General features: G+C 48.5%; 1 protein-coding gene across 2 annotated transcripts in view; it reads left to right on the top strand.

The window, feature by feature from the left end:
* HEATR9 (HEAT repeat containing 9) overlaps nucleotides 1–26,620 on the top strand; it is a 94,391-nt gene that overhangs the window by 23,280 nt on the left and 44,491 nt on the right. For both annotated transcript variants that reach the window (XM_029600614.1, XM_029600613.1), the window contains exons 5-7: nucleotides 9,073–9,239; nucleotides 10,799–10,895; nucleotides 13,640–13,699. In XM_029600614.1, the coding sequence (XP_029456474.1) occupies nucleotides 9,073–9,239; nucleotides 10,799–10,895; nucleotides 13,640–13,699 (324 nt within the window). The remainder of the gene's footprint in view (nucleotides 1–9,072; nucleotides 9,240–10,798; nucleotides 10,896–13,639; nucleotides 13,700–26,620) is intronic.

Below are 26,620 nucleotides of genomic sequence, written 5' to 3'. Positions count from 1 at the left end.
TCAGAAGGCAAGCTTCTATATGCCTTTCCCCCGTGGCCCATTTTGGGCAGAGTAATTTGGAGAATCAAGAGATTCATGGGGATGGTGCTTCTGATGGAGGCTGTGGTATGCAGATCTGTGGAGGCTCCTGATGGACTCTCCTCTCCAATTACCAGCCCACAGGGATCTGCTGCAGCAGGGGCCTTTTCTTCATGAAGATCTGACTCAATTTTGTCTTACGGTATGGCCCTGGAGAGATACCTGACAAAGAGACACCACTGACTATACTTCAAGCTAACAACTTTATTATAGGCACTGGAAAACAGTATCATGGAGCAAATTAAGGAAGAACTGACCTTGGACCAATTTGCTCAAGACTGAAAACAGAGAATGGTAGAGTCTGGAAAAGACGAGTATATAAGCTGGCAAGGGGATTGCCTCTATAAAGGAAACAAATTATATGTGCCAAAAGGGGCTTTATATCTAGAAGTGTTACAGTCATGTCACAATTCTCTACTAGCAGAACACCTTGGCATACGTAGTATTAGAGTGTTGAAAAGCCATGCTTTTTGGTGGCCAGACTAGGGCCAGGACATAAAGGCATATTTTTATAGATTTATTTTTGTATTTTTATTGTCATAGTCCATAGTTCTTTAATATATTCATTGCAGATTATAAAGCATACACATAATAAAACAATTAAAACATAACATAATCTATCAATAATACTCCATTCAATAAACAAGTTTACAATATTACTTAAAATCGTTAATCACTAAATGCTTGAGCAAATTATCTAACATCCTGTGAAATATGCGCAAGAACTAAGATGCCGTGGGATAACCCATAAGAACTCTTGATGTCATTACCAGTACCAGTACCAACCAGACCCTGGGAATGGATATTCCTGGATTTCATAACGGAGCTTTTATCTCAAAGGAATTCTACGATTTTTGTGGTGGTGGACTCGTTTTCAAAGATGCCTACTATTTTCAGCAGAGAGCTTCCCCTCAGTATGGAAAACCTCAGAGATATTGATGAAAAGTGGTACAACTCCATGGTTAACCATCACATGTCATCTCTGATTTTCCAACACAATTTTGGAGAGAGACTACTGCACATCCAGGTCTTATCATGAGCATATCATCTACAATCCAATGGTCAGACCGAATATATAAATCAAACCTGGGAACAGTATCTTTGGTGCTTTTGCAGCTATCACCAGAATGACTAGGTCCAGTTGCTCTTGACTGCAGAATTTGGATTTAATGATGTCGAACACTCAACAAAAAAACCTTTGCCCTTCTTTGCCAATCATGGGTTTCCTCCTTGGTTCCACACAGATAAAGTATGACAGTCTAGGGTCCTAGCTGCAGCAGAGTGGACCAAGAATTTGCAAGAGATGACGCTCAAGTTCACAAGCTCTAGAAAAGGCCAGAAAATGTCAAAAGAAACATGCAGATGGAAGGTAACAAAAGCCCCCCTCCTCCTCCCCAATTTACAGTGGGAGATATAGTGTGGGTTTCAATGAGTCACATACAGACAAGAAGACCCATTACCAAGCTTGAACAGAGATTCATGAAGTCTGTCATCCAGAAACAGATAAATCCAGTGATATTTAAGGTACCATTGCCAGCAAGCCTCCAGATTTACCCAGTTTTTCATGTGGCCCTATTAAAGCCATACAAGGAGAACCCATTAATATGTTGACGGACATTTCCCCTGCAACTAGTAATGGTGAAGGGACAACAAGAATTAATTGTCAACAGATTCTAGACTCCATATACATTCAAGGTCAACTGTATTATCTAGTAAATTGAAAGGGATATTTCCAGAAAGACCACAGTTGGGAGCCAGTTCAAAATATTCATGCTGATAACAGACACTTCCATTGAGAACATTCAAATAAAGCAGGCCTTAAGGCTCTAGGAGGGGCAATAGGAGAGGGAGGATAATACTGTCAGGATTGATGGGACTTGAATTAGCAAATCTAGAAGGCAGGGGCCTGGAAGCTGCAGAGGAGCCATAGAAGTAGGGAAACGCCAGGAAATACTTACCCTTCAGTTGCCAGGTAGTTTGATAGACACACCCTTGGAAGGTCCCATAGGTTCGGCACAGGGTGTGCCCTGATTGGTGATAAAGAGTGCATCAGAGGCTGGTACAATGGGGACTCATAGGATATGCCCTCTGGAACCTCTGTTTATTTGTCCTTGTTCCTGTACTACATTCAGCCTTGCAAACCTGCTTCCATGTTGCTGCTCCACATCCCCTTCCAGTGTTCCTGCTCTGCAGTTCTGTTCCAGTTTTCCTGTTCTGCTTCCAACCCTGCAATCCTGTTTTTGTATTCCTGCTCTATGCCTGTCTCCTGTGTTCCCGATCCTGAGCCCATGCCAGTTTTACAGCCGCTTGCTGAGATGCCTCCCAAGCTAGGCCTGGTTTTACCAGCCATGGCTCAACCCTCATCCAGTCATTCAGCCTCTTCAGGTACTTCTCTTCCTAGCGTACCATTCACTGGCGACCAGACATAGCCTGACTGCCATCTGTTCAGTCTAGAAGTATTTTCCTGGCTTGGGCAGAGGTGTGCTGAGAATTTTGGAGAATTGTTTATTTTTCCTTCTAGAGGAGGGGAGGAGTTTTGGGTGTAAATGGAGCATCTATGGTGGCCCCTTCTCAGAGCTGAATATTCCATGAGCATTTTTATGCATGAGAAAATGGGCTGCAGTCCAAATAGCTCTCTTTACTTGGCCATTAATAGAGCTCCAGAATTTTGGAGAATCAACCCCTTTCTGTGTAGTGAAGTTTTCCTGTAGATAAGCAACATGAATTAGCCATGCTGTCTGGGATGTCCTCTGGGTGTCTAGGTGGCGGAGCTCTCTTAGAACACTGAGTCTTTCAGTGTAGTGTGCCTGCTTAGATTTTCCCCCGCTTCCCCCATCCTCCTCAGTTCGTTTTTTTCCGCGCGCCTGACTGCACGCGGAGCTCTTCTCCTCAGCGGAACACTTCTCTGAAGTAAAAAAAAAAAAAAAGTTAAGAACAAGGCAAGAAGAGGAAAAGGTGTTACTTTTTCTTCACCTCATCCTTTTTTTACTTTCTTCAACGACATGCCGCAGCCACCAGGCTTCAAATTTTGCCAATGCGGCAAAATCATGTCTGACCGACGACCACATAAAATGTTACATATGCCTTGGACCGGATCACAACCAGGCAGCCTGCAGGGACTGTGGACACATGTCCCCCTGAGCCCAGCGGCAGAAAGCTGCCAGAATCACAGAACTGCGTGAAGCGGCATCGGGCTCGTATGCCCCTTCAGAAGAGTCGACTCTGTCCTCCCCGGGCCCCCACTGGGACTCCAAGGAGTCGACGCATTGCAGAGCCTCCTTGTAGGGCCTCCCGGTTTGTCTGGGCTGGCACCGAAGCGAGTGAAACTGCGCCGATGCACGAAGCAGGAGATGTGTCGATGGCGCTGAAGACACCATCTGTGCCGAGTAGCGTCGGGGCCCAGACGCATCACCAATGCGTCCGACACAGGGAGCTAGCCGCATGTTTCGGGATTGAAGCATAAGCATAAAACATTGACGGCGCATCGAAGCAAGTCGGCGCTGACGCCATCGATGCACACGGCTGCAAAGACCCCCAAGAAACACTCTTCAGGACACGAAAGACCCAGGGAACCTTCCCCACTCCTGGTAGTGGATTCGGATGTGACACCCTCTTCACCAGCTGCCTCTCATGCTTCCTCGGCCTCATCCAGGGTCTTCTCTGGCCTGTCCACTGCTTCACAGTATAAAAGGATATCAGGCCTTCAAGAGCCTTTACAGAAGAGGCACAAGCGGCCTCCCACTATCCCTCCTTCACCCAGAGGTCTGGATACGGACATCCTACTGGCTGCGGTACCCCCTAGTGGTCCTCCCAGGGATCCTAGGCCACCACCCACCGATCCACACAGACAGCCTCTGCCAAGCCCTCGACACCTTGGCCTCGCAGGCAATGTCCCAGATTTTCCTTATCCTGTCTCAGTTCCTTACCACTGTGGAGCAGCAGGGAGACACCCAGCAGAGATACCGCTGGAAGCCCCCCCATCACTGCAGGATAGCCTCAGTTCAGTTCTTTCTCCTGGCCAATCTCTACCAGCTCCTCCTCCTGGGGATTTTTTCCACCAGCCATCCAAGTCACCAAGATCCTCCACAGGGTACCCCTCTGATCCGGCGGAAGAACAACCTGAGCCAATCTCTCCTCCGGAAGACTTGTCGTATTCTAAGTTTGTGGAGAAAGTGAGGCAATGACTCAAAGTCAAGATGAGTAGAATCCCTGACCTGAGAGCAGACGTCCTGGGCATCTTCAAAATATTTGAGTCACCTGTGGAGCCCATGGCCTTGCCCTTTTATGAGGACCTGGACGCGGTCATGTCCAGCCTGGGAAACTCCTTTTGTGGGACCATCAACTTCTCGCAAGATGGACCTGAAATTCTGTATGAGGCAGTCCCCGTTCTACTCTACAGTGCAGCTTCCTCAGGCTTCTGAAGTCGTGGAGTCCGCCATGCAGAAGGCCAAAAAATCTTGCCTTCACTCGAACACTCCTCCTGGGAAAGATTCTAAGTACTTAGATGACTTTGGTAAGAAAGCTTTCCAAGCTGGGATGCTGAATGCGAAGATCCAGCAACCCCAATTTTATATTACGCAATATTTGTACAAATGCCTGCAGTTGTTAAAGCCTTTGCTTCAGGAAGCGCCCCCAGACCACCGACCTCCTGAGCAATTTCATGACTTGGAGGAGGGAGTGAGGCATCTCCTGCGAACAGTCTATGAGGGATTCGAGACTTTGGCTAAATCCATGGCCAATGCCATCGTGGCCCAACGTCTCGCATGGCTGCGAGCCAGCGCCATCCGCGAGGATGTTCATGAGAAGCTTGCCAACCTTCCCTGTCTCCCAAATAACCTTTTCGGGGACAAATTTAGAGAAACGGTAGCCCAGCTCAAGGAGCAGAAGGTAGCTGTAATGTCCCTGGCTTCTCCTGCAGATGCAGCTTCCTCGAGGCGATACTTCACCTCATATAAAAGATCCTATTACCAGGACAACCTTACCGGCTGTATCCATCCTACCAGCCTCCTCCATATACTCCGACTCGTCCTCAGTCTTCCCAGCAACAGGGGGCTTGGCAACGTCAACGTGCTCCTCGGCAGCCTTGTCCACTTCAGGATTCCAACCCCCCTAAATCCTTCCAGGGTTTTTAGGAAGAATGAACCCATTGCTACCGCTCCTGGTGGGGGGCAGGCTCTCCCACTTTCTTCAGGCATGGAAGGTCATCACATCCGACCTCTGGGTTCTGCATATCATACAGGAGGGCTACTCCCTCAGTTTTCACTCCACCCCTTCCACTCCACACCTGGTGCGCCAGAAACACCTATCAGCGCATTACGGTCAACTGCACCGCATTACGGTCAACTGCACCTGGAGGTCAACAGCTTGCTTCAACAAGTGTGCATTTGCGAACTGCCTGTGACGCAGTTCCACCAGGGCTTCTATTCTCAATACTTCCTCATACCCAAGAAGTTGGGAGGGTTACGACCCATCCTAGACCTTCGAGCTCTTAACAGATACTTGACGATGGAAAAATTCAAAATGACATCACTCAAGTCCATCCTGCCCTTCCTTCGACCCAGCGATTGGATGTGTTCACTGGATCTCAAAGATGCCTATTTGCACATATCGATGCACCCTACTTCCTGGCGGTTCCTATGCTTTATAGCCACTGACGCCATTTTCAGTACAAGGTGCTCCCATTTGGTCTCTCCTCAGCCCCCAGAATTTTTACCAAATGCCTAGTGGTAGCGGTGGCTCACCTCCGACGAAGGGTGTTTTAAATATTCCCCTATCGAACGATTGGCTACTGGTGGCTCCTAACCCGTCCCTCCTGCAGACCAATCCCTTCACAACCATACACTGTCTGGACAACCTAGAGCTGCTAGTCAACTACGAAAAATCAAATCTGCAACCCACTCAAGTCTTACAGTTCATTGGAGCCCATATCGACACCACTTGGGACAGAGCCTTCCTCCCGGAAACCCGAGCTCTTGCTCTGACATCACTCGCCAGATGTCTCCTGAAGGCCACCACTGCTCCTACTCGTCAAATCCTGACAATCCTCGGCCACATGGCAGCAGCTATCTATGTCGTTCTCCATACTCGCTTCCACATATGGCATCTGCAATGGGGCTTGAAGACCCAATGGAACCAGTTTTCCAACCAACTCTCCACTCCTGTCACCCTCACGCTCAGCATGAAATGGGATTTGGAGTGGTGGTTTACACCGGCAGCTCTCACAGAAGGAGCTCCCCTGCGAGCTCCAGCACATCACACCATCTTTACCACAGAAGCTTCCACCAAGGGATGGAGTGCCCACCTAGTCCACATTCAAACTCAAGGCTTGTGGTTGGCTTGGAAACGATCACAACAGATCAACCTACTACAGCTACGAGCCATTCAAAACGTTCTTCGAGCCTTCGAACCAGCACTCCGAGGGAAGACAGTCATGGTCCACATGGACAACCAGGTGGCCATGTTCTTCATCAACAAGGAAGGAGGGTCCAGTTCCTGGAACCTTTGCAGAGAGGCGGTGGGGATCCTGGAATCGGCGGAGAGCAAATCCATCACCCTGCAGGCAATGTACCTGCCCGGCATCAACAATGCCAGGGCGGACAGATTGAGCAGAATATTTCACCCTCACAAGTGGGAGCTCCATCAGGACGTGACAGACAGCCTTTTTCAAACCTGGGGCCTGCCATGCATCAATCTCTTTGCTACTGAACTCAATCGCAAAGTGCAGACTTTCTGCTTGGTGTACCCCAGCTCCCAGAGACTACTGCAGGACGCATTCCTCATCAACTGGACAGGGGGTCTACTGTACGTCTTCCCCCTATACCTCTAATCTCCCACACAGTCCAGAAATGTGCCCAAAAAGCAACAAGGTAGGCGATCCAATAAAGCCATGAGGAAACAACAAAGAAGTGGATGCCACAAAGAAGTCTTTTTCAATTTTTAATAAAGGAGACGTGTAATATTGTATTTTGGGCAATTTTTACACAATATTACACGTCTCCTTTATTAAAAATTGAAAAAGACTTCTTTGTGGCATCCACTTCTTTGTTGTTTCCTCACAGTCCAGAAATGCAACACGGACAACGCAGACCTCATTCTCATCGCTCCAGCGTGGCCCAGACAACTGTGGTACGCGTATCTAGTTCAACTATCTGTTGACCAACCGATCCCCCTAGGCAACAGCTCACGCCTCCTCACCCAGGAAGGAGGCTCTCTGCTTCATCCACTCCACTCATCTCTCAATCTCACTGCATGGAGATTGAAAGGTGGTACTCCACCACCTGAACCTTTCACCCCAGCTTCAGGATGTCTTAGATTCCTCTAGGAAGCCCTCCACAAGAATGAATTATCAGAGGACATGGGCCCGTTATGCCTCCTGGTGCTCTGAAAGTGGGATGGACCCACTCACCTATCCTCCTGAGTGATTATTGGACTACCTCCATCTGCTCAACCGGAATGGACTGGCTACGGCTTCAGTCAGAGTTCACCTCAGTGCCATAGCAGCTTATCACTCTCTGCACAACAAAGCCCCAATCTCTTGCCACCCATTCATGTCCAGATTCATGAAGGGTGTTTTACGTCTCCGGCCTCCGATCCAGAAGCCTCCAGTTCCATGGGATTTGAATGTGGTTCTAGAGCAACTGATGCTACCCCCCTTTAAACCACTGGATACTTGCCATTCCAAGTTCCTCTCCTGGAAGGAGCTGTTTCTGGTCGCACTCACCTCCGCAAGACGTGTCAGCGAGCTGCAGACCCTGGTGCACTCCTCGCCATATCTGGAATTCTATCACGACAAGGTTACGTTGCGTATGAATCCCACCTTCCTTCCTAAAGTGGTATCAGTTTTTGACCTCAACCAATCCATTACCCTTCCAAATTTTTACCCAAAGCCACATAGTAATGAGGCAGAGCGTAAACTACACACATTGGATTGCAAGTGGGCACTCACTTACTACAAACGCCGCACGCTCGCTGAACACAGAGCCTCCCAGCTCTTTGGATCATTCAACCGCAATGCTCCAAGATTTCTGGTTTCCTCTTAGATCTCAAACTGCATACAATTCTGCTGTCAGAAATGTGCGGAGACCTTGCCTGCCTCCCCTAAGGCTCACCAGGTCCGTGCTGTGGCTTCTTCTATAGCTCACCTGCATGAGGTGCCCATTCTAGACATTTGCAGAGCTGCCACCTGGTCCTCGCTGCACACATTACGGCTCACTACTGCTTGGACAAGCACACCGCAGCTGACGCAGACTTGGGCAAAACAATTCTCAAAGCGGGCACTTCTTAATGCTGCAAAGTCAACAGAGATGAACTGTCCGCCTATCTTCTCTACTGTCTTGAGCGCACTACCTCAACTCATCATTGGGACATGATCAGGGACTTGCACTCAGTACATCATCTGGGGACTTCCAGACAGCATGGCTAATTCATGCTGCTTATCTATGGGAAAAGAGCAAGTTTGCTTACCGTAAACGGTGTTTTCCATAGATAGCAGATTAATTAGCCATGCTGACCCTCCTGCCTCCCCGGACAGTTGTTACTACCTTTCAGTTGCTTGGATACAGACTGAGGAGGATGGGGGAAGCGAGGGAGGATCCAAGCAGGCACACTACACTGAAAGACTCAGTGTTCTAAGAGAGCTCCGCCACCTAGGCACCCGGAGGACGTCCCAGACAGCATGGCTAATTCATCTGCTATCTACGGAAAACACCATTTATGGTAAGCAAACTTGCTCATCCATAAATTTTACATACCAATGGGAATGATGCATTTTGTGCTGACAAGAAAAGCTACCTGTCGATATTACTGCTTTATCTGTTCTGTGTGCAGAAGAGCGAGTTAGAGGGTGTGGGGAAGGTGACTGGAGAGTGAGAAGAGAGCATCGTTTGAAAGGAGAATGTACAATTTAAAAAAAAATAAAAATTTACTGCACTTTCCATTCCAGTCCCTATTTCCAACAGCTTTATCCTTTTGTACTCTTGACGTTATCTCACTCAGAATCCATGGCAAATTTTCCCAATGGACCCGTCAGTGTGGCGGAGAACCTCCATTGACTTCAGCATTGTTCATCCCAGGGTCGTGTGTCAGCCATCACTGGTCGATGAGAGCCCAGGTTCCTTTTACAAAACGAAGCAGAGAATGAAGGGGGAAATAAAGAAGCAGAGGTCAGGAGATCATCACGGCAGTCCCAATTCCAAAAGGGCTTCTTTCTTTCATATGTAGTTAAGTGGCTGGTTGAGTTGGAAGATAAGCTGAGATCTATCAGGTCAAACCTTCTTCTAATCACTTATCATCTGTCTCAGATCTTAAGGAAAATAAGAACATTTTGTGCAGATGTTCCCAGTTCTCACATCATCCTGAAAAGTTATCCTTCCCAAATCCAGATTAGTTTAAGAATCTGGATTTCATTTTCCATACAAGTTATGTGCATCATAAAATCCACCATGAAGGGCCTGTAGAGCAGGGCTTCCCAATCCTGTCCTGGTGACCCTAGAGCCATCTGGGTTTTCGGGGTATCCATGATGAATATGCAAGAGATAAATTTGCATACATTGAAGATCCAGTATAATAGATTAGGGATGTGCATTTGTTTGAAACAAAACAGGAAATTTCATTAAAATTTCCCCTTTTGTTTCATTTTTGAAATGAAAGAAAATGGAACAAAACTTTGTTTGCTTTTGTTCATGTCGTTTAAAAAAAAAATTTAAAGCCATCACTTCCATCAAGAAAACAAGAATAACAACACAAAAAATACTCTTGGGTTTCCTCCCATCTCGTACCCTGTAGTTGATATTATCTTTGTACGGTAGGAGTGAACCCCAGTTGCTCCTGCCCCTCTGTTGCCACTATTGGAAAAGGCACCGGCAGACCAAAGCCAGTGCTATGTTAATTTTTGCTGTATAAATCAGCACTGGCTTGGGCCTGGTTGGTACCATTTTTTTATGGCAAAATTAACAATGGCACCAGCCTCTGTCCGCTGGCGCCATTTTCAGCAGCAGCAGCAAGCAGAGATCACTCCTGCCCTTTAAAAACATTTTCCATTACAGGATAAGATGGGTCAGAGTGGGGGAGGAGGATGGGAAGGGTCCAGGAATGGGGTTTTTTTTTTTAATTATTTTTGGCTGTGGGCTCAACTTTTTTTTTTTTTTTTTAGTTTTATTTTTCATTTCGGATTGCTTTGCATTTTTAAATTTCCATTTGGCTTATTTTGTTTTAAACAAAACCAAGGAAGCAGAAAAAAAAAAAGAAACAAAAAGTGAAATGCAAAAACTGCCTGTGCATATTCCTAATGTAGATTTAGCTCCTGCATATTCATTGTGGATGATCCTGAAAACCCGATTGGCTGTGGGGTCCCCAAGACAGGTTTGGGAAGCCCCGCCCTAGAAGGAACTTGTATTTCAAGCAGTATTTGCTATTACGGTAGCCACCACATTCTTCCTCCTCCCCCCCCCCCCCCCCCCCCCCCCACCCACTCCAGGTTTTGCCCCATTGCTTGCATGCAATTTCAGTCCTACCTTTCTTAGGAAAAAAAAATCAGAAAACTACAACTGCATGCATGCATTGAGGCAAAGCCAGGACTGACTCAGGCGGTGCAGTTGACCTTGAGGTGAGGCAGTAGTCTCATTGGCCATATGTATTTTTCTTTGCTTCCGTCAGCGAAGTGGGGGCTTCAGGCCAGGAGTGCCACTATTACAGCACACTCTCCCTTTTATCCCTTGTCCAGGCTTTCCCCACGGCTCCACTGGACCTCCTTTGCCAGCAGTCAGCAAAGCCGAGTCATAGACCGTAAGAAAGACCCACTGAAGTGGCAAAGGTTAAAGGTAAGTGGTCTAGCAGCAAGCATAATAAGGGAGAAAAGAAGCCATGTGCCAAGGATTCCTTAAAGAGTCCTACTGTTGACAGGGCCTCAGATCAAAGACTAGGTCCTAGTTAGGATTGCGGACCAGCTTCAGATTTTCAGGATAGTTGGATCCAGTCCTGGTTTTACCGGTTTACACACTGGGACTTGTTGCTCTGATTTCTCTGTTGCAGGTGGGTCTCCAAATTGTTCCGAAGCTCTACAACCGAGTCAGGATTTCAGGGTTTCTACAGTGAATATGCAAGAGATCTATTTACATATAGTGGAGGCAGTGCGCGTAGATAGATCTCATGCATATTCATTGTGGCAATCCTGAAAACTTGACTGGGGTGTGGCCTAAAGCAGTGCTTCTCAACCTTTTTCCCATTGTGGCACACCAGACAGACAACACTAACATATGTGACACACTGCTCATTATAATCCATGGTGGAAATTAAAAATAAAAGGCTCTGATGTAAGTTTATTGTTAAGAATGACACAAGGGAAAAATAAGATTACTCTTTCTGAACAGACTTTACATAAATCTCCCATACTAGAACAGTACCACTTTCCAGAACTCAAATAGTAACCACCTTAACACTGAAAATATTACACCAGGCCTTAAAACTCCAATACTCCTCCTATTAGGAAAACGGAACAAGCCAGGCTGCTATAGAGCCCTACACAGAAACTACACGCCAGCAGAGAACCTCACCTGAATCACATGTGCTGACCCTCACCTAACAAAGAATAAAGAGACCATAAAGAATAAGCAGAAACTTGCAGAGAAAAACTGAACTGGAAACCGCAACAAGCCCGAGACTCTGTATGCAGTGCAACAAAGGAAAAAGGGAAACATCACCAGCCCCCATAAAGCAAATCAAGAAATATAAAATCAACAGCAGTAAAACCATAAGAAAAAAGAACAGATTATTTAAAAACTGATGAATGGATTACCCAATAATTAAAAACATATAAAAAATGTATAGACTTATAAAATATTTCAAAACAGCAGACACAAAGACCCAATAATTAAAAATAATAAGGATAAAAAAATGCTCTCCATACCAAGGAATATTGGATTTGCAGGTGCCCTGAGATTGTTGTGAATTAGCAGGAGGTGAAAAGGGGGGGGGGGGGGTTGTTTGCAACTTTCTCCTCTCAGTCACACACAAGTTCTCTCATTTACACACAGGCTGTCAGTCACATACAGACACACATGTACTCTCTCTCTCACTTATACACACAGGGGCAGATTTTCAAAGGGTTACACACATAACCCTGAGAAAGTGGCTCGGCGACGCGCGCAAGCCCCGAGATGCGCGTATGTCCCGGGGCTTTGATAAAGGGGCGGGAATGGGGCAGGGGCGTGGGCGGGGCGCCGTTCTGGGGGCGGGAGCAAGGCCTCCTGCTCGGTGGCCGTGCCGGAGGATCATGCGCCAGCAGCTGGCCAGCGCGCACAGGTAGGGGGGGATTTAGGTAGGGCTGGGGGGCGGGTTAGATAGGGGAAGGTGGGGGGAGCGGAGGGAACGGGGAAAGCCACTGGGGCTCCCCTAGGGCTTGGCGCGCGCAAGGTGGTGCACAAGTGGGCACCCCCTTGCGCTCGCCGTCCCCGGATTTTATAACCACGCACATGTTATAAAATCGGGCGTAGATTTGTGCGCTGGGTTGCGCACACAAATCTACGCCCGCGCGCATGTTAGAAAATCTGGCCCACAGGCTCTCAATCACATACACACAGGCTCTCTCTCACTTAACACATACATGTTCTCAATCACGTATACATGCTGTCTTTCAAATAAATAGTTTCCCTGTACGTACCAGGATCAGTCCAGACCGTGGGTTATGTCCCCCTTCCAGCAGATGGAGTCAGAGCAAAAACTGAGAGGGCGGAGGTTCTCAATCACACACTTACACAGGCGCTGACATACACACATGCTCTCAATCACATACTTGCCTACATGCTGTCTCTCTCACATATACACACACAAACATACAAGGTCTCAAACACACATGCTTGCTCACTCACTCACTCTCTCTCCCGCTACCAAAGAGTAATTATCTCCTCTTCTTACAACCCTTGCGGCCTCGAGAAAGGAGTCTCATTGGCTACGGGGGCTGATGTTGCTCCAGGCCGCGCTGCTCTTCTCCTTTGGGCTGACGCTGCATGCACTTGTACCTTAGTATGGTCTCTTCTTCCTGCGCGTGCAGCTGCTGCACACTACTTCCTCTTCTGGGCTGCGGGGACGGGAAGAAGAAAGCATGCTGCTGGTGCCGCTGATTCCAGCTCTCCTGCCGCGTTCCACCAGGGATATCAGCATTTCAAGCCCGGGTGGACGAAGAGTTTGCATCTCGATGGGGAAGGGGAAGCAGCTGGGCCAGTGGGAGACTGGGAAGTGTGGCAACACACCTGTATGTGCTTGGTGACTCGTTGGTGTGTCGCAACGCACCGGTTGAGAACCGCGGCCTAGAGGGCTGAGTTTGGGAACCCCTACTTTATTACATTTCCTAAGAAAAACAGTATAAATCTGCATGCAGTGAAGAAAAAGGACCAAATTATCCTGTCCTGAAAATCTGGAGACAGCTGGCTACCCTAGTACTTATGCTGAGGGGCCTATGCAGAGAGAGGTTCTCAGTGTGAATACAGATCTGACTCTCTCTCTCTCTCTCCCCCTCCCTCCCCTTTCTTTCTCATTATAAGGAATAAGTTTTCTTGTGTGATTGCAGGATCTCTCAGAATGTTTAATGTTGACTCCGAGGGAACAAGATCAGGTGGATGCTGCTAAGGTAAATCTCAGGGCTCCAGGGTCTTGGATCCTCCCACCAGTAGAGAAGTAGTGGAAGGCTTGCTGCCAGAAGCAGAGGGAGAGGTGGGGTTTCGGGGGAGTGGCTTTGGCAGGAAAATGGAAGACTGGCATGCTGCTGGAGAATGTAGTGTGGGAGGTGAGCAAGAGAGCTGCCCTTGAACTAGTAAGAGAAAGAGAGATGGCATTGGAAGGCATGGGACTGGTACAGCTGGTTAAAGGGAGGGCAAGGGAAGGCTGGCATTGAGAGACAACAGAAGAAGGTGCGTGCTGATTTTGGCAAGGAGGCCTGGTATTGGGAGGGTAGAGCAGGAGGCTGGAATTGGAAGGACTAGTCAGAAGGGCTGGAATGGCAAGGGAGTGGGGACTGGAAGGACCAGGGCCAGGCAGGAGGGCTGCGAATGCAGTATCAAGGCTGATAATGGTGGATAGGTGGGCAGAATTGGGAGGGGAGGGGGGGGCACGCTTACGTCACCAGCAGGAATGGCTGCCTAGTCCGAGAGCTCCCGACACACCTGAACAAATCCATTGCAAATAACTGCCAACCGTGCGCATCAAGAATCTATTTTAGGCTGGGAGAGTGCCGAAAGATAAACTATGACCACCAAAAAGAAAAATACCAATCTTAAACAATTCTCCCACTCCAAATCGGTAGGAGACATGCTGGAGGCCGAAAACGGGCAGGCCTCTGAGGTGGCGCCAGATAATGCATCTTCCTCAGCCCTATCCGACTTACCAAAACGAGTTGAATTGAGAGAATAGTTCATGGAATTGCAAACAGACATGAAACAACACAAACATGACTTTCTCTCCTCAATATCAGAAATCAGAGACGATTTGGCAGACCTGGGAGCGCGAGTGGACGAATTAGATGTGTGCATGGAGGGGCAGGAGGATTCCCTGAAGAAGCTTGCGAGCCTACAGCAGCAAATTCGCACTGAGCAGGAGTCCTTGGCAGAAAAATTGGAAGATTTGGAGAACCAGGCACGACAATGTAATTTGAGAATTCGCAGTGTGCTGGAGACACCGGAACATAATGACTGCTTTGCTGTGTCGATTCCAATTTGCAAATTCCTGCTAGCAACGACCTCTCCCCCAATGGTAGATGATCATAGAGCCACAGAGGTAATAAATATAGAGAGGGCACATCGATATATGGGGCTTAGGATTGCTGGCCAGCTGTTGCGACCGTCGCTGCCCGATGTCTCCACTCTGCCCACCTTACCTCTTTTGCGACTCCCTCTTTGGTTGATGGAAGTTTGGCTGCTGCGGCGTCATCTTGCCGACCTCCTCCGGCGTCCCCAGACCGGCTAGACGTTGCCTTCCGCCATGTTCTCCTGAAACCTAAGGGCGTGCGCGCGGCCCCGACTCAAATACCAGCTGTGGCGCGAATCTCAGGGGTGTCCCCCTGAGATGACGTCATCCTCACCGGATACTTAAGGTCTTCCGTTTTTGCTAGCTATTCGAGTTAGCAAGGGATTCCTCCAGGTATCGCTGCGGATGGGATTCGCTCGCTGCATACCTTGCTACTCTGCCTCCTCGGATTTTACTAGGGGTACCCGCTCCTCGGGGTCCTCGCTCTCTCTCTTGCTTTTCAGGTCGCAGTCTGGAACTGGTACTTGCTCCTCGAGGGCCCACTTTCCTGGACCTGCTACCGAATACTACTTCTGCCAGGAAGTCACCACTGCCTACAACACCAGTGAGTTACCATCTCTCTCTCAGAGCTTTCCCTGGAACCAGGTACTCGCTTCTTGAGGGCCTACTTCATTCCAGCCTCTGGGCTGCTTCAAGAGACTACTGTGTGAGTGTTACCATCAAGGTTCTGTTCCTGAACTCTGCATACTCTGCCTACTCACTATATTCAGTTTCTCTACAGCTCAGCCATCCTGGGATCGCTGTTCCAGTGCCTGAGGGACTACAGCCCAGCCGGGCATTCCAGCTCACTACTGCCACCTCTGGTGGTTCACTATACAGTTTAATAAAAGATCTAGTGTGTGTCTGTCTCCCAACTCTGAGCCTGATTGGTGGCCCCTCTCGGGATCTTCCCCCGGGGGCGTGGTCATCTGCCACCAGCCCAAGAATCCACCCACAATTATCACAAATAATAACACCAGCCAAGAGACATCATAATATGCCTGCACAGCTATTTCACAAAGGAGCAAATTTATTTTCCTAACGTGTAGCAGATGGACTCAGGATCAATGGGTATAGTGTACTCCTGCTAGCAGTTGGAGACTGATCAGATTTCAATCTGACATCAGCCCCTAATACATATACCCCTGCAGGAAGTGCAGCTAGTTAGGGACTATCTGCACGCTCTCACAGCGTTTGAACAAATTCAAAGAAGAAAATCCAAATTTTTAAAAACAAACATACCTGAAGATGAGCCCCACTCTCCTGCAGTGATACCCTAGGGTCCCTCCCCCAGTTGAGATTCCCGAGGTGATTTCCGTGGTCCCTTGGAGGTAAGCCTCGGTCTGGTGGCCGAATTGCGGCGAGGACCTAGCCCCCGACCCTCTGGCGCGGCTGAGAGGCAGCGGGTGCATCCTCGAGCGCGGCGGTGAAGGTATTTGCCCTCTCCCCCCGCAGCCGGAGACCGCCCAGGACGCACCCGGGAAGCGCCGAAGACAAGGTAAGGTAGAAATCTTCTGCTTGAATCTGGTCTCCAAGGATCAAGGAGGAGCACAGGTCACCGGCCGGGACCAGTGCCACCGGGTTGATCTGCCCTAGCAGGGCCAGGCCCCGGTTATTTCCAAGGGTCTACCCACGTGGAGACTTTCCGAGGGGGTCGCCATATTGCCCGCGTGCTCGCCGTCGCCATATTGGCCCTATTCGCCGCACCGTTCGCCGTTTGGCCTGAGCGCACAACTCCGACCTAGGCGCATAGCCTTACACGCACATCAGGTCTTGCGCGCATAAGTTGCGCGCATAGAGCCGGGCGCATATCTACGGCTGGGCGCACAGCTACGCGCACAACTACACGCTTACCTTAAGCGCACCGGTGCGCATAAGAGTTTACGTGCCGACAGCCATGGCACCTCCAGAAACAGAGATAAAAGCTCAAGGCCTCTGTCCAGCATGCCACATCAGAGCCGCACAAAGCGAGGAGGCCGACGCCCTGTGCACCCAGTGCGAGGAGGCCCTGGGAGATCCAGTTCAGGGCCAGTCCCACCCAGGACCGAGTTCTAGCTCCTCAGGGGGTACCCCGGACCTAGCCAGGGGGACCTCCCCACAGACGGGGAACCCCAAGGATCCAGCGCCCCTCAGCTTTGACTCATCTTCGATCTCATGGGTGGAGTTCTTCAAGGGGATTCACACCTTTGTTCAACCGAACCTCTGGCTGTCCAGCCACATGCTCCACCGGAGGACCCTCATGCCCCAGGCCCTTCAAGACCTAGGCACAGGCTTCCACTACCCAGAAGCCCCACCTATGGGAACTCGGACATCTCTGAAGAGGAAGCCGAACCCCTAGAAGAGGGGGAGCTCCCCCCGGGGACAGAGCCTCACCGAACCATGAGACTCTTCTTCACAAAGGACAAGCTCCCGGACCTGGTCAACCAATGCCTGACGGAGCTCACTATCCCGGGCCCAGGGACTTCAGGGGAACCTAAACCGAACCCCCTGCTGGAGGGTCTCCGACAGACTTCTCGACATTTCCCTCTGTTACAAGCAGCACAACAGCTGATTGACCTGGAATGGAGTGCTCCAGAGTCCACATTCAAAGGGGGACGAGCCTTGGCAGCCCTGTACCCCCTGGACCCGGCAACCAAAGATCTTCTCGCATGCCCAAGAGTGGATGCCATGGTCTGATCGGTCTCTAAACGCACCACTATCCCAGTGGAGGGAGGAGCTGCACTCAAGGATACACATGACCGGCGTCTGGAGTCCATCCTCAAACAGTCATTTGACGTAGCCACTATGTCTCTACAAATTGCGGCCTGCTGCACCGTGGTGACACGTGCCTGTTTATCACAAACCAGGAACAACACCCCGGGAGAATACATGCAACCATCAGTATCATTCCTCGCAGACGCTGCTTCTGACCTAGTGCGCACAGCGGCCAGAGGAGTGTCATCTGCGGTGGCGGCCAGAAGGCAACTCTGGCTCCGAAGCTGGTCGGCCGACGCATCTTCCAAAACGCGCCTCACAAGGATGCCCTTCAAAGGATCCCTCCTGTTCGGCAGCAAACTAGAGAAACTGGCCGACAAATGGGGCAAATCCCCATTGCTGCGCCTGCCGGAGGATAAGACGAAGAGAAACCAGCGACCCTTCCCCAGGTCCTCCAGGGGCAGAGGTTCACAGCGCTTCAATTCTTACAGGAGCAACTATCAAACCCCCCGCCCTATGGGCAGGAACCAGTCCTTTCGGACCAAGCACAACAAGAGGGGAACCAGCTCGGGTGCAGGCCTCAGCCGCACCCCACAATGAAATTCAGCCGACCCATCCAAGGGAAGAAGCCATAGGGGGCAGACTAGCCCTATTCTACCGCAGATGGGTTGAGATAACATCTGACAAGTGGGTCCTAGCCATCATTCGGGAGGGATACTACCTGGATTTCCTTCGAACCCCTCCAGACAAGTTCCTGGAGTCCCCCTGCCACGACCCCTTCAAGAGGGTGGCAGTGGAAGCTACACTGTCCAGACTACTGGCCCTCGAGGCCATAACCCCAGTGCCTCCACAGGAAATAAATACTGGACATTATTCCATTTATTTTATCGTCCCCAAGAAAGAGGGAACATTCAGACCCATCAGGATTCCCCATTTCCACATGGAAACCTTATGATCCATTATAAGGGTGATACAACCAGGAGAGTTTCTCACATCCCTGGATCTTTCGGAGGCCTACCTGCACATCCCAATTCATTAGGAACACCAGCGCTACCTACGCTTCAAAGTCCTGAACCATCACTACCAGTTCCGGGCACTACCCTTCGGGCTAGCCACAGCACCCCGGACGTTCACCAAGGTAATAGTGGTGGTGGCGGCAACACTGAGGAAGGAAGGAATCCTCATTCACCCTTACCTAGACGATTGGCTGATCAGGGCAAAGTCACCGGAGGAAAGCCACCAAGCAACCAGCAGAGTCATAACTCTACTGGAGAGCCTAGGATGGGTGGTCAACACACACAAAAGCTCCCTACAGCCTTCACAGTCGCTGGAATACCTAGGAGTACGATTCGACACCAAAGAGGACAAGGTCAGCCTGACCCCCATAAGGAGATCAAAATTGTGGAACCGGCTGCAAACCTTACTGGTCGATCCTCGTCCCACAGCATGGGATTACCTGCAAGTCCTCGGGCTGATGGCATCCACACTGGAAGTAGTGCCATGGGCAAGAGCCCACATGAGGCCCCTACAGCACTCACTTCTATCACTGTGGAGCCCACGGTCCCAGAACTACACCATACGTCTATCACTCCCAGGCAGAGTTCGGACCCAGCTACGGTGGTGGCTGCAGGCCAGCCACATGAGCCGGGGATCAAGACTATCCTCCCCAACCTGGACCCTACTCACCACAGATGCCAGTCTACGAGGATGGGGAGCACACTGCGAGGAGTTAACCGCCCAAGGGCAGTGGAACACAGAAGAGGTGGGATGGAACATCAACCACCTAGAAGCGCGGGCAGTCAGACTAGCCTGCCTGCGGTTCGCTCACAGACTTCGAAACAAAGCGGTCAGAGTAATGTCGGACAACGCCACAACAGTGGCCTACATCAACCGGCAGGGGGGAACCAGGATCCTACAGGTGTCCCTAGAAATAGACCCCCTGATGGCGTGGGCGGAAGCAAACCTCCAGGAGATATCCGCCATCCACATCGCCGGGAAAGACAACATCACAGCAGACTTCCTCAGCAAGGAAAGTCTAGACCCAGGAGAATGGAGGCTGTCGTCCGCAGCCTTCAAGATGATAGTGAATCGGTGGGGGACACCGGACATGTTAGTCCTCATGAAACCCACCCGCCGCCCCTCGGTGGTGGGTTTGTAACGTTTTGTTGTTTTATTTTTTGGCACTGCCTGTAGCTTTCAAATAAGACTGAACGGGGACCCCTGCTGGCTGCAGGGTTAGTACCATGCTGGGCATGCCCAGTAGGGGCCAGTCAAAGTTCTGGAAACTTTGACAGAAGTTTTCCGTGATTGGGCTCCATCCTGATGATGTCACCCATATGTCAGGACTAACATCCTGCTGTCCTGTGAGAACACCTGTTACAGGTAAGCAACATTTGCTATCCCATTTATTCCATAATCGATCATTCCCAATAGGCAATCTTAATAAGTCCTTCAGGGAGTGGCGAAGGCAAGGAATTACCCGAATGAAGCATAATCTGCTGGGAGGCTCCACTGTGTCCCAGGGTGATATGAAGGCCAAGTATGATCTGACCAGCATAGATTTCCTAGCCTACCATCAAGTAATACTTTTCCTCCGCTTCCCAGAGGTTTTCCCCCTCATTGACTAAAGGAAAGACTTTTTTTTTAACATTTTTGTGAGGAAGCAGATAGGAAAAGAGGTCTGGTCTCTAAAATTCATTCCCTACTGAATGGACCTGTTAGACAACCATTCCCTTAGGGCTTGGGAAGTTGATCTGGGGAAACAGCTCACTTTAGAAATATGGGATCAGGTCTATAACTCAGTTAGGAAATGTTCTGCATCAGCAACATTGTAAGAAAATTGTTATAAATTGCTTGTAAGGTGGAATCTTACTCCACAAAGACTACATCGTAGATATTCTTCCCTAAGTGCTCTTTGTTGGAGAGAATGCGGAGGAGTAGGCACCTTTTTCACATTTGGTAGGGCTGCAGGAAGATTTCATTATTCTGGATGGCAGTAACAAACTGGTTAGAGGGGATATTAGGGCTTGGCAATTTAAGGATGTGGGTTTAATACTGCTTAATGTGCCCTCTCAACCACTGGGGAAATGCCAACTACAATTTTGTCAGCAAGTTTTTATTGCAGATCGATCTCAGCTGGCACTTAATTGGAAATGCCTGGAAGCTCCCTCTCTACAAAGGGTTCAACAAAGAGTACATTCTTATTTTCGAATGGCAGCTATCTCAACTGCATTATCTAAACGTACAGCGATGTTTCGAGATATATAGGGGCCTTTTCTACAGTGGGAAGAATCTAACTCATAATTGCACATTATGTTTTACTTGATTAGAAACATATATACTTCTTTCCTATATTATAATTTCTGGCTATTCTTGCAGTTGTATATATGTAAATCTAGCTTATGGGTAAGGGGGGGGTTAGGGGTAGGGGTATGTTTGTTAATGTAAAAATGAGAGTCAACAATTGGTTGTCATTGAAATGAGTAATTTTTATTGTTTGATGACTGACAATAAAAATCTTTAATTACAAAAAAGAATTGGGAGGGGAGAGCAAATGATTGATAAGTGGGTGCATTAAACCAGGAGCACTAATGTTGGCAGGCAATAAACACTACTCAGTTCACTCAATGCAGTGGTGACATCCACATCAGAAGTGGTACCTCTTTCCAACATGTATTTATTTCCAAATTCTTCAATGACAGCATTTTAAAAAACATCCCCACTGGGGAGATCCAAGATGGCTGCTTGCTGAGAGGCACGAGTTTTTGGAGCTCCTCTCTTTTCTTTACATTGTTTTTACCACCATGCCTCATACTAAACGTAAGGCTAAGATCCAGGATCTGGTCCCAGCCACTCCTGGATCTGATCCCTTTCAACCTACGATTGAGAGCTTCCTATCCCAGTGGCGTCCTTGGCGTTGGGTCCAGTGGAGTGGGTGGTCCTCTCGCCAGACCTAGAAACCACCCTTAGCCCCGGAGCGCTGATTAAGCCTCCTGTGCTGGGGAACTCAGGCAACTTCTCGCCACCAAGTGGTCATGTGGATCCTAGATTGGAGGCTTCTGGGGAGGATTCCCCCTTTGTTACTGTTATGCTCAGGCTTGTGAACCCTTGGGCCGACGGGAGGATGGAATACCTTAGGAGGAAGATCCATAGGTTCTTCTGTCGAGTGGCGAGGTAGGAACAGAAGACGTGACCAGCTGACCCTTGGCACTGGAGACAGAGGCGACTGTGGAGGCAGACGAAGAGTCGTGACGTCGAGGAAAGGAACTGTGTCTTCGCCACTGGAAGCCCGTGGTCCCCCCAGGAGGAGCCCGTAGGGACCCGGACCGCTGGGACTTAGGTGGACCTTTGAGAGGTCAAGAAGTCGAGTGTTCGGTGCAAGGGCTGACTGGAGCTTTACCCCTGGAAGCCCGTAGGGACCCGGGCCGCTGGGACTTAGGTGGGCCCTTGGAGACGATGGTCAAGAGGAAGTCCAAGGTCAAGTGCCAGAGGGTTGTCGCTTACCAGTCCAAGGTCACACACCGAGGGATCACCACTTGCCAGTCTGAAGTCACACATCAGAGAATCACCGCTAGCCAATCCGAAGTCAGGAACCAGGAGCACAAAGACAAGACAGGAACAAGGATCCAAAGTATAAGAACTCACTAAAGCAAGCAGACCTGAATAACCCAAAAGTTGCCAAGTCGAGGAATGAGCAGAGGAAGCCTCCTTTTATACTTCCTCTGCTCTGGCTCATAGGGAACAGCTGAACCTGGTTAAAGGGATCAAGTCCATTTAAATCTAATGAGGAGGCGTGGCCTCGTGCCTAAAGATGGCGGCGGCCATCTTGGATTTCTCCGCGGAGTAAATGCTGCAGGACACCGCGAGGGAGGAGCAGGGACGGCTTCCCACCCAGTGGCCAGAGCGGGGACCCGCGCCGAAGCGACCGGCATCAGGTCAGGGGTCTCCCCCGGAGTTCCCACGGCAGGTCGCCGCGCGAGCAAGGTAGGGGGCCGCGCTCGTGGAAGGCCACAAGCGCGAAACACAACAGTGACTGCATCTGTGTTATGGTTATTGATGTTTGGGTGGATCCTTGGATACTGTGGCAGCTGACCACACTCACGGGGGGCAGTCTCGTGAGGGACCACAGTGTCAGGCTAGACTCTGGACGCACAAACACAGATTTGAATCTTTTATTAAGCAGTTTTGGAAACCACCAGAGGTGGCAGTAGTGAGTAGTAGATGTTGAGCCCGGCTGGGCTGGTCTCCCACAGAATGCTGGAACAGCGAATCCTCTGCTAGGCTGTGCTGTAGTGGAAAGAGACTGAGAGTTATGAGTACACAAAAAGAAGCATTCAGAGTCCCAGGTAGAATTAGGAGAAGCTCTGAGACAGGGAGAGCAGGTCCTCGAGGAGCGAGAACCTGATCCCTTAGAGCAGAGAGACTCAGTTGTATTGTACTCACGTAGCAGTAACAGAGATTCCATTAGACGAGAGGTCTGTCGAGGAACAGAGGGCAGGCCCTCTGTTCCTCGACAGACAGAGAACAGAGGGCAGGCCCTCGAGGGCAGGCCCTCGAGCGAGTACCTGGTTCCAGTGAAGCAGTACTGTGGAATAGATGGTAGTTGTACTCATAGATGGAAACTCAGGAACATGGGCCCTCGAGGAGTGAGTACCGGTTTCCTGATAGCACCTGAAAGAAGCAGAAGAGGCCCCTGAGGAGCGGGTACCCCGTTAGCAACCCCGAAGGGCGTAAGAGTTCCAGATAGCGCTGGAGTGGCAGAGCAACGTCGGTATGGAGAACGAATCCCATCCGTAGAGTTACCGTTGCTAACTCGATGAGCTAGCTAATACTGTAGGCTTAAATATCCGGGCAGCGTGACGTCATATCAGGGTGAACCCCCTGAGGTTCGCGCCAACGTGGAAATAAAGATGAGGGCGGCGGGCCCTAAGTTACCTTGGAAGAGCATGGCGGGAGGCAGCACCAAAGCCAGTAAGGGGACAGCGGAGAGGGCGGCAAACAGACGCCGCGGCAACCAGTAGTCCGAGGTGAGCGGGGGGAGCCGCAAGTAGTGAGATAGGTGGGGCAAAGCCGTTGAAGACCGACGGTCGCAACAGACTGGTTTTGTTGCTGCTTTGGAGCCGGGCTTAGCAACTCCATTGCAACTAGAGAGGCCTGGACGTGGAGTAGATTTTCTGGACAGGTCCTAAATGACTGCTTCAACCCCGCAGGAGAAAACTGAAGATCACGGAGAATCGAAAACTCTGCAGGATGGCAGAGGAATGGAGCTTCCTTTGTTTCGCCCTGCACTTCCAATGCCCCCTGTTATTACCTTGGACTCGCTTTGGTCAGCTCTAATGGTTTTAGAGAAATGTATATCAACCTTGGTCAAAGTTACTTCTACTTTTGCTGGTTGTTTTCAAGCTCTTGAAACTTAAACACTTTCCCATTCACAAAAAATCTCTGCTTTGGAATAACAGGTTCTTTCTTTCCAGCAAGTTCAAGATATGTTGGGTCCGGTGGAGTGGGCGGTCAGCCTGGCTTTACCCAAGGCAAGTCTTGCCTCACAACTCTGCTTCACTTTTTTGAAGGAGTTAATAAACATGTGGATAAAGGTGAACCGGTAGATGTAGTGTACTTGGATTTTCAGAAGGCATTTGACAAAGTTCCTCATGAACTTTGTCAAGGAAAAGTAAAAAGTCATGGGATAGGTGCGATGTCCTTTCATGGATTACAAACTGGCTAAAAGACAGGAAACAGAGAGTAGGATTAAATGGACAATTTTCTCAGTGGAAGGGAATGGGCAGTGGAGTGCCTCAGGGATCTGTATTGGGATCCTTACTTTTCAGTATATTTATAAATGATCTGGAAAGAAATACGACGAGTGAGGTAATCAAATTTGCAGATGATACAAAATTGTTCAGAGTAGTTAAATCACAAGCAGATTGTGATAAATTTCAGGAAGACTTGTGAGACTGGAAAATTGGGCATCCAAATGGCAGATGAAATTTAATGTGGATAAGTGCAAGGTGATGCATATAGGGAAAAATAATCCATGCTATAGTTACACATATTAGAAAGAGATCTAGACGTCATAGTGGATAACACATTGAAATCATCATTTCAGTGTGCTGCGGCAGTCAAAAAAGCAAACAGAATGTTGGGCAGTATTAGAAAGGGAATGGTGAATAAAACGGAAAATGTCATAATGCCTCTGTATCGCTCCATGGTGAGACCACACCTTGAATACTGTGTACAATTCTGGTCGCCGCATCTCAAAAAAGATATAATTGCGATGGAGAAGGTACAGAGAAGGGCAACCAAAATGATATGAGGAAAGACTAAAGAGGTTAGGACTTTTCAACTTGGAGAAGAGACAGCTGAGGGGGGGATATGATAGACGTGTTTAAAATCATGAGAGGTCTAGAACGGGTAGATGTGAATCGGTTATTTACTCTTTCAGATAATAGGAAGACTAGGGGACACTCCATGCAGTTAGCATGTGACACATTTAAAACTAATTGGAGAAAGTTCTTTTTCACTCAACACACAATTAAACTCTGGAATTTGTTGCCAGATGATGTTGTTAGTGCAGTTAGTATAGCTGTGTTTAAAAAAGGATTGGATAAGTTCTTGGAAAAGAAGTCCATTACCTGCTATTAATTAAGTTGACTTAGAAAATAGCCATTGCTATTACTAGCAACAGTAACATGGAATAGACTTAGTTTTTGGGTACTTGCCAGGTTCTTATGGTCTGGATTGGCCACTGTTGGAAACAGGATGCTGGGCTTGATGGACCCTTGGTCTGACCCACCATGGCATGTTCTTATGTTGGTTAAATCGGATTTCTCCCACTCAAGAAAATTGGAAAATTTGAAAAAACTATCCGTTATTTAAATCTACGGATTTTGAATTTCCCTCAGTCCAATTTAATTATCCTGATAGATATGGATAAGAAATATATAATTGAGGTACTAAAAATTCCTACAGAACCAATGCCTACCTTTGCCAAAGTTGTATGATAAAGTCTTCAGACTTGAATCTGACTGACCCTATTCATGAGCCGAATTTGGATTTGACTCAGTTTTTGAAATCTTGCACAGATAATGTAATTTCTAGACGTGGGGCTCTTTTTCTCTCTTTTGTTTTTTCTCATGACAGAAATTGGATTTTAAAATCTTTTTTTTTGATACAGATAGTCCCTTTTTTTTGGCCAATGAGTTTGGATTTTCCCTGACATTACACGTTCCACTTAGGAACTTCAGAAAAAATTTCTTCAAATGCGTGCTGTGGTCCTGGCTTTAGGTGCTAAATTTACTCTTCGATTTCCTTGTCAGTGCGTTATTATTCATCTTGGCATTAAACATGGATACTTTGATTGTGTTCACTTATGCTCTTATTTGAACTCCCGTCCCTTTGCTGACTCTGCTTGCTTTTTTACTATAGGCCTTTGTAATTTATATTATCATGTGCTGCCTCTCATTACCTCTTGCTATTTTTTCTTTTGTATGTTATGCTCTTTTCTTCATCTAGGTATCTCCCCTATTTTCTTTAATATTACATGAAAGGTGAAGTGTACTTAATTATTGGAGATTTGCTTTATATACATTGTTATTGCCTGTTGTCTCTCATGTATATTACTACAAGTTTGTATGCTTGTCAATAACTTTGAAATTTCAGTAAACTTAACGTTTAAAAAACCCCCACATCTCTCTACTGCAATTACTGAAAGTCACAAAGATCATTGATAATTTAGGACAACAGTGTAGGAATGTACCAGGGAATTAGATGGGAAGGCTGGACTGGGAGACTGGAACTGGGAATAGGAAGAATGTACTGGGAAAGAATGGGACTGGAGAATGGTACTGAGATGGCTACAGTGGGAGAGAATGGGACTGGGAAGGCTGTACTGGGAGAGACTGGTACTGGGATTTTCAGAAGGCGTTTGACAAAGTTCCTCATGAGAGGCTTCTAGGAAAAGTAAAAAGTCATGGGATAGGTGGCGATGTCCTTTCGTGGATTACAAACTGGCTAAAAGACAGGAAACAGAGTAGGATTAAATGGACAATTTTCTCAGTGGAAGGGAGTGGGCAGTGGA

This window comes from Rhinatrema bivittatum, chromosome 4 (genome assembly GCF_901001135.1).
Source record: "Rhinatrema bivittatum chromosome 4, aRhiBiv1.1, whole genome shotgun sequence".
NCBI classification, from domain to species: domain Eukaryota; kingdom Metazoa; phylum Chordata; class Amphibia; order Gymnophiona; family Rhinatrematidae; genus Rhinatrema; species Rhinatrema bivittatum.
Note: the sequence above shows the minus strand (reverse complement) of the source record. Positions and strands in the feature narration are given on the sequence as shown.